At 44.6% G+C, this 13,006-nt stretch overlaps 1 protein-coding gene across 2 annotated transcripts in view; it reads left to right on the plus strand.

Annotated features, from left to right (window-relative positions):
• The window catches only part of LOC142493540 (amine sulfotransferase-like), an 88,427-nt gene that overhangs the window by 42,787 nt on the left and 32,634 nt on the right, over window positions 1–13,006 (plus strand). For both annotated transcript variants that reach the window (XM_075597715.1, XM_075597713.1), the window contains exons 2-3: window positions 2,112–2,288; window positions 7,212–7,420. In XM_075597715.1, the coding sequence (XP_075453830.1) occupies window positions 2,138–2,288; window positions 7,212–7,420 (360 nt within the window). In that variant the 5' untranslated portion in view covers window positions 2,112–2,137. The remainder of the gene's footprint in view (window positions 1–2,111; window positions 2,289–7,211; window positions 7,421–13,006) is intronic.

The following is a 13,006-nucleotide window of genomic DNA, read 5'->3' on the forward strand; positions in this document are numbered from 1 at the left end:
ACCATCTCCAGCCCCGCAGGGGGATCGGCGGGAAGCCAGGTAAGTGGGGGGAACACCCCCACTACAATCTCCAGCCCGCGTTGGAAGCCGGGACAGGGCGAGAAGGGGGGACACCCCCACTACAATCTCCTGCCCCGCGTGGGAAGCTGGGACAGGGCGAGAAGGGGGGACACCCCCACTACAATCTCCTGCCCCACGTGGGGATCGACGGGAAGCCAGGTAAGCGGGACAGGGCGAGAAGGGGGGGACACCCCCACTGCAATCTCCTGCCCAACGCGGGAAGCGGGGACAGGGTAAGAAGGGGGGGACACCCCCACTGCAATATCCTGCCCCGTGTGGGGATCGGCGGGAAGCGGGGACAGGGAGAGAAGGGGGAACACCTGCCCCGCATGAGAAGCGGGGAGTAAGTGGGCTTGCAAGAATCAGTATTGGAGAGTACTTACTCTCCATCAGATCTCTGGCCAGAAAGAATGGCCGCTCGTTGGGGGCGGGCTCATATAGAGCCTGGCCAAGCACCCACAAAGCCTGGGAGAGCGTGCCAATCAGCTGTCAGGCAGGGGGAGTTTTTTTTTTTTTTAGCCAGCGCGAGCAGGGAAAATTTTCAGCGCGAGCAGGGGGAAATTTAAAAAAAATAACACGTGTGCTGCTTGGGCCAATATTTACTTGCCCGGGGGTTAAATCAACCCGCCCCGGGCGTGTAAATGTATAGGATTGTCGAACACTGCATATATATATATATATAGAGGTATGAGTACCGTGTTAGCCGAGCTTCAATAATCAAAAAATAAATAGATGATACCGTTCTGTGGCTAACGAAATGCTTTTACTTGTGCGAGCTTTCGAGATACACTGATCTCTTCTTCCGGCGATGTTACAATGAATGAAGCAAGCAAAGGGTATACTTAAAAACAGTGTCTATATATATAGTAAATAAATATATAATGGAATGAATAACTGCTCGTATCCCCTGTGAAGGTAGCAAGTGTGTTTCTGAATAGGCTTGCTGGTATACAAATAAATAAATAAGGCCAATTGCAAAAGGTTAACTTCAGCTGCCTGTCACACTAACACACTTGCTACCTTCACAGGGGATACGAGCAGTTATTCATTCCATTATATATTTATTTACTATATAAATTTTGTTGAGCTCATTTGAGGCTATAATAACCTTGGAATAAATACTGACCAGGGGGAATCAATTAAAACATTATTATACACTAATAGTTCCCACAATATAGCCTCACTACCCCTAGCTACATAGTAGCCTTCTTCTTTGACATTTTATTTTATCCAGCGTTGTTTTGAAGGATATACATTAACCCTTTGGTGGTCTCTCTGACAATCGATTCGAATTAGGCCACACTCAGCATTTATTATGTTGGTCTGGCCAGTAATGTACTAGTTATATTACACTTTGCATACTGTCAGAGAACCACATATTAATCAGATGTGGTTTGAAAGCGGTGTGATTGACACTTTACCTACGTAACACACACCAGACCTTTTCAACTACAATATACACACCACACTGAGGCACCCTATTTATTTTACACAGCAATATTAAAACTCTTGATTTTGATTTCATTGCACATGGTGCCAGATACATTATATTCCTTCAAACACCACCTCCATTAGTCTACGTTTCAGACTCAGAGACTTTAAGTTTAATACGTATTTTAATTGTGTTGAGTGTTTATGTACTTCACTTATTTTACCCACATACACTAATAAAGGTATTTTTAATTACTTGTATCAATCCTACTATGAGTGCTTGTTCAAAAGGGGTTCTCTCACTTGTCTAGGCAAGTACTTTGTACGTTCAATGATCCTCTCACCCCTGGCACTGTATCACAGACAGTAGCTAGAGCTTACCATCCCTCCCCCCCTTCACTCCCTATTATTACAAGTTTATAATAAATCCGTGGCCATTCTTTGAGAGCTTTTCAAGAGATCATCATCCTGACCTTATGCTTTGGAAAGTCAAGAAAATTAGTGATACCCTTTGTAATCATTATACACTCAGACATTTTCTTGAGGACGGATAAGCAATTATTATTTAGTAAAGTGGAAGTACCACAACTGCATATTCAGTATTTTCCTTTTTAATACAGGTAACAGCTGCTGCTTAATCACGGCGATGACTACTCCTGTGTTAAGTGATCCAAATCTGTACAACTATAAAGGATTCTGTTTCCCAATTCAGCTGGTTAAACCAGAATACGTTGATTCATTGCAGGAGTTTGAAATTAAGGACAGTGATGTATTCTTGGTTGCATATCCAAAATCAGGTGAGTTTCTTACTCCTTATATTCAAGACGTCAATATGTTACTGCTATATTAAATGTACAATGCCCTCACTGGACATAAAGAAATGTCTCAGGGCACTACAGTATGCACTAAGCAGTGATAACTGGTTTTAAGTGAGATAAATGGCTTTTTAGACTGATACTGCCTGCTGCGTGATTCACTAAGCAGTGATAACAGTGCTTTATTGGTCTTAAAAGGCATTTTTTCACCCCCCAGAAAATGTGAAAAAAAAACCTGTCTGATCAGGCAAAAACGGCAAACGCACCGTTTTTTTGCCAGTCTGCGCGATTCACTAACAGTGATAAGTGAATCGTACTTTAAAAGCACAGCAGATTTTTGCACCAGGTAAAGACTGGCGCAAAATAAATGGAGTCATGAATTAAAGCATTGTTTACCTTTTTTTCACCATACAATTAATACAAGAGGCCGGCGAGTCCCCGCTGGCCTGCGGTACCAATCGTGTGCCCAAAAAAACATAACAGGCAATACTTTGAAATAAATATACCCCCCCCCCAGCCCCCTAACACATACAGTACATAAATGGTCAAATTACCATTATCCAGATATGGATAATAGTGCAATTGTCCATTCAAAATTAAACATTAACAAGCAGAATGAAAATAAATAAAACTTGCACTCAACCCTGCCAGGCTTCCACGATGAAGGCCTTCCTCATCCTCATCACCGTCCGTTACCACAAACAATGCAGTACAATAACAAATACAATAATCTTCTTCCTCCTCCTCCCGTCAAATGAGGCTGCACAGGCTTTTATAGGCCTGTGATTTCACATTTGAGTGCAAATGGTTCACACACCTCTGATTGGCTGTGAAAACCATGTGTCTTTTATTTTTTGGTGATGTCAAGTAAAGGGAGTGAAGCCAGCCAATCAGAATGGCTCTGCTTCCTTTCCCTTTAATATGACGTCACCAAAAGCAACATTGCTGCCGTCACATGGTACTTCAGCCAATCAGATTGGGAGACGTATCCCCAATCTTGTTGTAGAAGACCATGTAACAAACTAATTTTTGGGAAAGGATGTGACGTCAGCCAAAGGGAGTCACATGGTCTACTACAACCAAGCAGATTGGGGATATACATCTCCCAATTGAATTGACAGAAGTACCATGTGACGACAGCCATGTTGCTTTTGGTGACGTCATGTTAAAGGAAAAGGAAGCACAGCAATTCTGATTGGCTGGCTTCACTCCCTTTACATGACGTCACCAAAAAAAAAAAGACACATGGTTTTAACAGCCAATGAGAGTTGTGTGAACTATTTGCACACAAATGTGACGTCAAAGGCCTATAAAAGCCTGTGCAGCCTCATTTGCCGGCAAAAGCCAAGGAGGGAAGACATCCTCCACCAATAGGATTACAATGCATTACAGATGAAGATGGATGAAGATAAAGATACAGCTACAGATGAAGAAGAACAAGAAGATAGAAGACCCCAAAAGGGATTACAATTAACAGATGAAGATAAAGACAGAATAAAAGGACTTTGGCTTTTACCTGTTGCTGTTTGGGATCGTGGATTGTTTCAAGAGCTTCCGGAGACCCCTGGAATCGGAGGGTGAAGGCATCTAAAGGTCAGAAAAAATATTGAATGTATGTTATTTTTATTTTACAGTTTTTTCATTGTAATTTTATTCTGATGTACAGTTAGGTCCGGAAATAATTGGACAGTGACACAATTTTCACAATTTTGGCTCTGTACTCCACCACAATGGATTTGAAATGAAACAACCGAGATGCAATAGAAATGCAGACTTTCAGCTTTAATTCAAGGGGTTGAACAAAAATATCATATGAAACGTTTAGGAATTGCAACCATTTTCATACAGCGCCCCCTTATTTCAAGGACTCAAATGTAATTGGACAAATTAACAGAATCATAAATACCTGACGTCAACGTCCTCCCCCTTGAGAAAGCGTGCGGTGACGCGTGAAACGTACGTCGGGGTACGCCGTGACGTCATCACGTTGACGCATGCGCGGCTTGTGGTTTGAGGAATGGTAACTCCTACCTGCCCACGGAGTTCCTAGGCTGCTTTACGGACACCAGGTTGTATGCTACATACTGGGTCTGCTGTTGCATATACTTTGTGGGGTTTTGCCACTGCGTACCTCGTGGTGAGCGCAACCATACTGCACTACCCCACACGTATCCACTATTGGGACTACATTGATTGTACTTATTCCTCGTGTATACAGGGGGATAGCTTATCACAGTGTATATAGTGGCTATTATCTATACATTGTCTATCCACTTCCTATTTGCAAATATATACCCGTTTTTTGCATTTCTGTGTGTGCAACTTAGCAGCTGTTGATTTAGCTTTTGACCGGCTATTAGCTGTATCTCTTGGTACAATTATTTGACCATACACTTACCGTTACCTGACACATTAGGGGATTTTATTTATGCACTGTTGTGCATTTTTATTGTGTTTCGTCGATTTTTATATTATTACTATTAAAGTCTTTATTATTTTCTATTTTGAGAGTGACCTGGTTGCTTTCAATCCTATGTGATGGATTTGGCTTATATCCAGCTATCCACTATTTGACAATATACCTTATTTGTCATCTATTTTGAGTGCAACTATAGGGGGCTGTTTATAGTCTTCTGATTATATGTTCGATTTTTGTATTTCTTTTTAATGCCATTTATTTTGTGTGTTTGATTTTGTCTCATGGCATTTTTTTGGTGTTTTCAATGGATTATTTCAGGGGGCTTTTTGGTGTTTGCTTTTTAATATTATTAAATTATTAGATTATTAGATTATTTTTGCTATTTTTAATTTCAATGGTGGTGTTTATTTGGAGCTTTATTTTATTTCATGATGGTTTTATTTTGGTGTTTTAATGGTTAATTGGGGACTTTGTTTCGTATTTGCTTAATAGATTGCTGCTAATTTTGTGGTGTTTACTTAATTATTCTTGTTTATTTGGTGCTTGTTTTGATTACATTGGCTATTGTTTGTAGTAGTTAATTTTTAGATTAACCATTGACTGGCATAGTGTTAACTCAATAAATTATATGGGCAGGATGTGCCCACTGTGTCATCAAATGTTTTATTGGTGTGTGTTATGTGTTCAGTTGGATATGTAATGTGTTTTATTTTGGGCCTGGTTTTTGTTTAATTCACCATTTATTGCTATAATGGTAAATCATGCCCATATTATATGGGCATGATGTACCCTCTGTACCAATGAATGGGTGGAGAGTGGTGGTAGTTGCTTGGGAAGGGTGGTTATGCTTGGTAACGGGGGTTAACCCCTTAATTACTATAGAGGTTACGAACCGCTAAGGTGATTGAGGGGTTAGGGGACATTAGATTGTATTTGTTATTGTACTGCATTGTTTGTGGCAACGGAGGACATGGACAGTGATGAGGATGAGGACGGCCTTCAACGTGGCAGCCTGGCAGGGGTGAGTGCAAGTTTTATTTTTTTTCTTTCTGCTTATTAATGTTTAATTTTTAATGGACAAATGCACTATTATCCATATCTGGATAATAGTAATGTTGACCATTTTTGTACTGAAGGGGGCAGGGTGGGGGGGGTGTTAATTTCAATTCCACACGATGGGTACCACAGGCCAGCGGGGACCCCCGACATCCGCGGGGACCACCCGAGGGCCCACAGATATCAACGGGTCCACCTGGAGGCTCCCAGACACCCATGGGGACGACCCGAGGACACCCGGACACCCATGGGAACTACCCGGGGACACCTGTCAGAATCTTATATTAATTGTGTGCTTGAAAAAACATAAACAATGCTTTAAATCATATCTCCATCTCTTTTGCGCCAGCCTTTAGCTTGTGCAAAAATCTGGTGTGCTTTTCAAGTATGATTTACTTATCACTGCTTAGTGAATCGTGCTGACTTGCAAAAAACGGCACATTTGCCGTTTTTTGCCTGATCAGCCAAGTTTTTTTCTGAGTTTTTTTTTTTGGTGAAAAAATGCCTTTGAAGGCCAATAATGCACTCTTATCACTGCTTAATGAATCGCGCAGCAGGCAGTATCAGTCTTAAAAGCCATTTATCTCACTTAAAATCAGTTATCACTGCTTAGTGGATAGCCCTCTATGTCTCTATTTCCTGTGATCTGGACCCAGGCCACAGGGCACTGTGAGGCCGTCCAGTCACCGGTGCAGAAATACACTAAAGGGGAAGCGTCCCTATCTGGGGCCTTCCCTATAACACTCAACTGGCTGTGACTCAGGGCCTAGCTGGGGCCTAAGGGAGCAAACCTTGGCCTAGTCCAGGGGCACTGCTCCCTGGACACTCACTACCTGCTCTCTTGCCACCCTCCATCAGACTAACTTTGCACGCTCCCTGCAGCGGAGGATATCCTTTCTCTCCTTCCTCGCAGTCTCTAATTGGTTGGCTGGCCAGACATGATTCCCTCCCCCCAGAGGATCCTGGAAGTTGCATCTTGCGGAGCCGGTTTAAGATGTCGCCGCACTCTGCCCACTGCGCATGCGCGCCTGCCATTCTGCGCATGCACGACTCCCAAAACGGCTGCCCACCGCCCTACAATACAGCGCGGAGCTCTGGCGGCATAAAATAGCAGTTCCCCCTCACCGGAGGTAAGGAGGGGGGACTCTGCTACATTTGTAACCTATTGTGGTAGCTGGTGGTGGGAAGTATGCAGAGGATTATTGAAGAAAACATGTATAATACTGCTGTATGGACAAATATAAACAACATTTTGCACACTTTTAGACACATTACTTTCACAGACCTATTTGTAGATTAAGTTAAAGTGAGAAATGAGAACGATCCTATCTTTAAAGAAAGCATGACATTCAATTAAAGCAGTGAGAGCGCTATAAACAATTCTATGATATCCATATATATTTAAAAAGCACATATTTACTTATTCACAGGTTCCACTTGGAGCCAGCAAATATTGAGCTTAATTTTCAATGAAGGACACCGCAATGGGACAGAAAATATTGTAACGACTGAAAGAGTGCCATGGATGGAATATAAATTGAAATATGTAGATTACGTTGCCCTTCCCTCACCTCGCCTTTTTGCATCAAATTTAATGTATCATCTTCTTCCAAAGGATCTGAGAAGCAAGAAAGGAAAAGTAAGAAACACGCTGTTCCTCTGTACTGTATTCAAATGGCTAGAAAAACAAACTTGAAAGAGTATTTTCTTAATCTTTAGTGTCATTACTTATTAATTGTGAATCTTGACATTGCTAAAAGTTGATGCTTCCTTGGGTGAACACATACCTCTTTGATTTGAAAATATGAATTCATGGCAGTATAAGGAAAATAGTCTTCATAAAGTGGTATTCATTTTAAACTCACTGCTTCCAATGTGCCATTGACGTAGTAAACCAAAACAATTAGAATTCACAAATTGATGGTCTAATTGTATACAACACACGTTTGCCCTCGCATGACTCATTGTACAGCGTATCTACAGATATCTCATAATGAACATTGAATATTTCCCCAATGATTACTAAGGGAATGTGTGAAATTCACATGGATTATTGTCATTCTGTTAGTAATCATGTACAAACATGTAACAATAAGAAATATATATATATATATTGCATGTCTTAGGCAGATCTACAACCCTGTCTTTCACCATTATCGCCGAGCACACAGCACTTCCACTGCAGCAAGGGATTCTGGGAAATGACATGCAAATGAGCACACAGTGCCACCTTTTATCTTAAGCTCACATTACATGAACAACCCTTAGCCAATGCATGCTGCTTTAGACAAAGCTTTTAAGCAAGGGCTTGGGAGATGCAAAGCCAGTAAACCCACTCACAGACATGTTTCAACCTTGATGGGTATCATCAGTGTGAGGTTGGTTGCTGGTATTTGCTCATTTGAGATTAAGAGTAGGTAATCACCACACTTATTAAGGTTATGGTGGGTAAAAAAAGTGACAAAAACCCTCGACAGTAAAGAATATAGCAACTGTAAATATTATTGTATATTCATTTGCATGTCTTAGACAATATTTACAGTTGCTATATGCGTTACTGTGGAGGGTTTTTGTCACTTTTTTTACCCACCATAACCTTAATATATATATATATATATATATATATATATATATATATATATATATATAAAACTGAAAATTTGGTTGTGTGTGGATTTGTGAGGTTGCTCATTGGTTGCGGTGGCTCACGTGGATGGCGGTGGCTCACGCTGTGATTGGCCTGCGGGGTGGGGTTACGTCACAAACACAAATACACACGCCCTCACAGGCTCCTCACACTGCGTGAGAGCCACGAGGCCCGCCGACTCACACACTCCACCCGCCGCGCCTTTGAGCCCGCTTCTCCGCTCTCCCCCCCAGAGCCCGCTTCCACGACTCTCTCCCCCTCTCCGTTCACCGGCTCCTACCTGCATCCTCCGATGCCGCTTCCGATATGGGGGCCAGAGGGGGTGAGGTGCGTGAGTGGGGTGTGAGATGCGTGGGGGGGGGGTGACAGGGTGAAGTCAACCCCTATCAGTTATGCCTGGGAAACATATGTCTGAGTGCTTCATCCAGCACTCAGAAGGTTAACTCAGGAGGAAGCTAGGTAATCAGGAGGTAAGCTGACACCTGATAACCAGCAAGGTAGAAAAGGATCTTGTTATTGGCAGTAGCTGGCTGCCTTAGACCAGAGCACACTGCTAGGTGAGCTGTTAGCCAGACGGATTCACCAAAGTCACTACTTCAACCAAAGTAAGAATTTTTCATTTGTTTTCCTGACTACTTAATATACACTTATGGTTTGGTAATGGTTTAGCCAGCCAGCCTGCTAGATAGGCCTGGTGTGTTAGTCAGTTCTCCCAATGTGGAGCAGGTTTTGTTTTGGTTTAAAGGGACAGTGTACCCACATGTTATGTTATGTTGTGGAGAAATAAAGCCACTAAACATTTTCATTATCCTGAAACTACACGTGTGGACTGTTCCCTGACCTCGGCTACAGGCCGTCCTGCCACAGGTGGTGTCAGAAGTGGGATATCGGATGGCCCCTGTATCTGAAGGGCCACACAAAAAAAAATGGATACAATTTCTTCTCAGTTCCTTGAGCAACAGCTCCAGCTAGCAGAGAAGCAAGCTGAACATCAAGCTCAGCAAGCTGAGCGACAAGCCCAGCAAGATGAGCAACAGGCCCGGCGAGAGGAAAAGCTACTCCAACTGCTGGCCGAAGGCCCAGCCCCAGGCAGACCAGAGATTCCAAATAACCCACCGGTGATGCTGCCTAAAATGAAGCCAACCGAAGACCCAGAGGCACGGCCCACAGCTGGACAGTTGATCGCTGGGTAACGACTCTGGCTCCACTCCTCATAGGAGAAGCTCAGGCAGCCTACCAGGCTCTTCAAGCAGACGAGGCCATGGACTATCAGCAACTAAAGGCTGCTATTCTGGATCACCTAGGCGTCACTCCAGAGACCTACCGACAGCAGTTCCGGACAGTCAAATATGCAAACAGAGACCGATCCCGGGTCGTAGCCCACCGCTTAGTAGACTTATGTACCAGGTGGATACAACCGGAGAAGCATACCAAGGCAGAGATCCTTGAACTGTTTGTGCTCGAGCAGTTCATACAGATACTGCTCCTCTCCTCCCGCTCCTGGGTAAAAAGACACGCTGCATTTTCCCTGGATTCAGCGGTCCACTTGGTGGAAAAATTCCTTGGCGATGAAACCCAACAGGATAGCTGAGAATGGTCCGTGCAAACACCAGTTGCTTCCGGTGATGCCAGAGGCAGGAGAGCAGACAATCGAGGGGTCAACAACCCGCCAGCTCGGGAGATCCAGTCAACCCTGACTGGAAGACCCTTTCCCATCTCGGAGGGTTCCTGGTACAAACTCCCGCAGGACGCCCATCCCGGGTCCGAGGCCATTGGATCACTCAAGGGAGGCCGCCACCTACAGTATTCCCCGAGAACCTGGACTCCCGTCACCCATCCGGTGGAGAGGATACCACCACCAACCAGAAGGGAGGATCCCATCCAACAGCGGAGAGGTCCCAACACCGAACCCCGTCGATAGCTTCCGCTGACGACCGAGTTTGCGGACTCCGGAGATGATGAGATGGACTGTTCATATGGCAGAACCACTGCCACAGCTTCTCTCCGAGGGGACCACAATCCATGGTTAGTCCCAGCATCTCTGGAGGGGAAAATAGTCAAAGCCATGCTGGACTCGGGATCTGAAAAAACCCTGATCCTAGAGGGCCTAATTCCAAGCAACAGACTATCCTATGACTCGCCGTGGAATATCGAGTGTATCCATGGGGATACAAAGAGCTACCCGACGGCGAACATTCAACTGCGTATCAAGGATCAAGAGGCTAGCCTACTAGTGGGAGTTGCTCCCTGGCTACCTGCTCCTGTTCTACTTGGCCGAGACTGGCCCTACTTCGAAACATTGTTGGCCCCTGCTCCTACGGAGCCTACTTCTCTGGCACCGGAGAAGCCCGGAGATTGTTTCCTTTTTCCCCAGAGATTTTCCCCCGTAGACACCACGTCCCAAAGACACGTAAACAGAGACGTGCGGAAAAAGAGGACTGGTTAAGAAAGGCTGGGACTCCTGGTAACATTAGTCAGCCCAAAGGACTGCAGGTCATGGCCGGAGATGACCAGGGTGGGGAACAGATAGATACGGGAATTTTGCCAGACCTGGATCTTCCTGACTTCCGTCAGAGGCAGAGGGAAGACCCAGCTCTGGCTAGACAATTTGAGAAGGTGGTACAGGTCAACAACAAGATAATGGATGAACAAGGTGTAAGAGTGTTTCCACATTTTGAACTGTTGAATGACATCCTATATCGTGTGAATAAGGTTACACAAACAGGGGAGGTCATTCGACAGATGCTAGTCCCTAAAGGGTTAATTAAAACAGTGTTCAGCCTAGCCCATACGCTCCCATGGGATGGTCATTTGGGAAGAGATAAGACCACGGGCCGCATCTCGTCCCGGTTTTATTGGCCAGGCATACATGATGACATCATGAAACTATGTGAGACATGTCCTGAATGCCAGTTAACTAGCCAAAAAGGACAGAAGCCGGCTCCTTTGGTCCCTCTGCCCTTGGTAGCCGTCCCATTCGAGAGACTAGGGGTAGATCTGGTGGGACCTTTAGAACCCTCTGCGAAGGGACATAAATTTATACTCGTTGTTGTAGATTATGCCACCAGATATCCTGAGGCCTTCCCTTTGAGATCAGCCACTGCTAAACAGGTTGCTCACAGGCTGTTAGAACTGTTCTCTAGGGTAGGGCTTCCCCAAGTAATGTTAACTGACAAGGGAACAAATTTCAGGTAAAGTTAATGCAGGATGTCCTGAAGTTATTGGAGGTAAAATCCGTCCGGACCTCAGTCTACCATCCTCAGACTGATGGATTGGTAGAGAGGTTTAACCGTACTTTAAAAACCATGCTTAGGAAGTTTGTGGACACTGAAAAGCGAGCTTGGGATGAACTTCTCCCTTTCCTGTTGTTTGCGGTACGAGAAGTTCCCAATCATCCACAGGCTTCTCCCCGTTTGAGCTCCTATATGGACACCAACCTCGGGGTATTCTCGACCTTCTGAAGGAATCCTGGGAGGAGGAGCCCTCCCCCTCCAAGAATACCCTTCAGAATGTCATAGACCTTAGAAACCGCCTAGACATGATAGGTCGGTTTGCTAAGGAAAACCTCAAATCTGCTCAAGAAAGTCAAGAGAGGCAGTACAACCAAAATGCTCGCTTGAGGGTCTTTCAACCTGGGGACCAAGTGATGCTACTACTACCGACATCAGAGAGTAAACTCCTTGCGAAGTGGCAGGGTCCTTTCCAAGTTCTCCGCCGCACCGGGGAGGTGAACTATGAGATCTCTCAACCAGGGTCCAGGAAGGGTAAACAAATCTACAACGTAAACCTCCTGAAACCCTGGAAAACGATGAGATCGCTGTTCATCCACCCTCAGGAAGGAGAGACGGATTTGGGTCCACAGCTTCAAAACGGTAGTACGTACAATGACCATCAGGTTCCCATGGGAGGGCAGTTAACAACGGAACAAAGGTCAGACCTACTAGAATTATGTGACCAGTTCCCAGATGTTTTTTTCTGAGCTGCCAGGGTAGACTGGATAAGTGTCCCATAGGATTGAGACAGAACCGGGCGTAAAAGTACGGTCCCGTCCCTATAGATTGCCAGAGGGCCGAAAAGACATGGTAGAGAGGGAGATAATAGACATGTTGGAGTTGGGCATGATCGAGGAATCCCACAGCAAATGGTGTAGCCCTATAGTGTTGGTCCCTAAACCAGGTGGGAAGGTGAGGTTTTGCGTGGATCTACGAAAGGTAAATGTTGTATCCAGATTCGATGCATACCCAATGCCTAGGGTGGATGAATTGCTTGACTCTCTTGGTAAAGCAGAGTATATCTCCACCCTAGATCTCACGAAAGGATATTGGCAGATACCTCTAGCGGAAGAATCCAAATGCAAAACTGCCTTCGCCACCCATCTCGGTTTATACCAATTCGTCACTATGCCATTTGGGTTACATGGGGCTCCAGACACGTTCCAAAGGTTAATGGACAAGGTACTATGACCCCATAGGACATATGCCGCGGCCGACTTGGATGACATTGTCATCTCTAGCAGACACTGGCAGTCTCATATAAAAAGGTTAAGGGCAGTCCTAATGTCCTTAAGAGAAGCAGGGC

The sequence above is a fragment of the Ascaphus truei genome, chromosome 4, assembly GCF_040206685.1.
Source record: "Ascaphus truei isolate aAscTru1 chromosome 4, aAscTru1.hap1, whole genome shotgun sequence".
NCBI classification, from domain to species: Eukaryota; Metazoa; Chordata; class Amphibia; order Anura; family Ascaphidae; genus Ascaphus; species Ascaphus truei.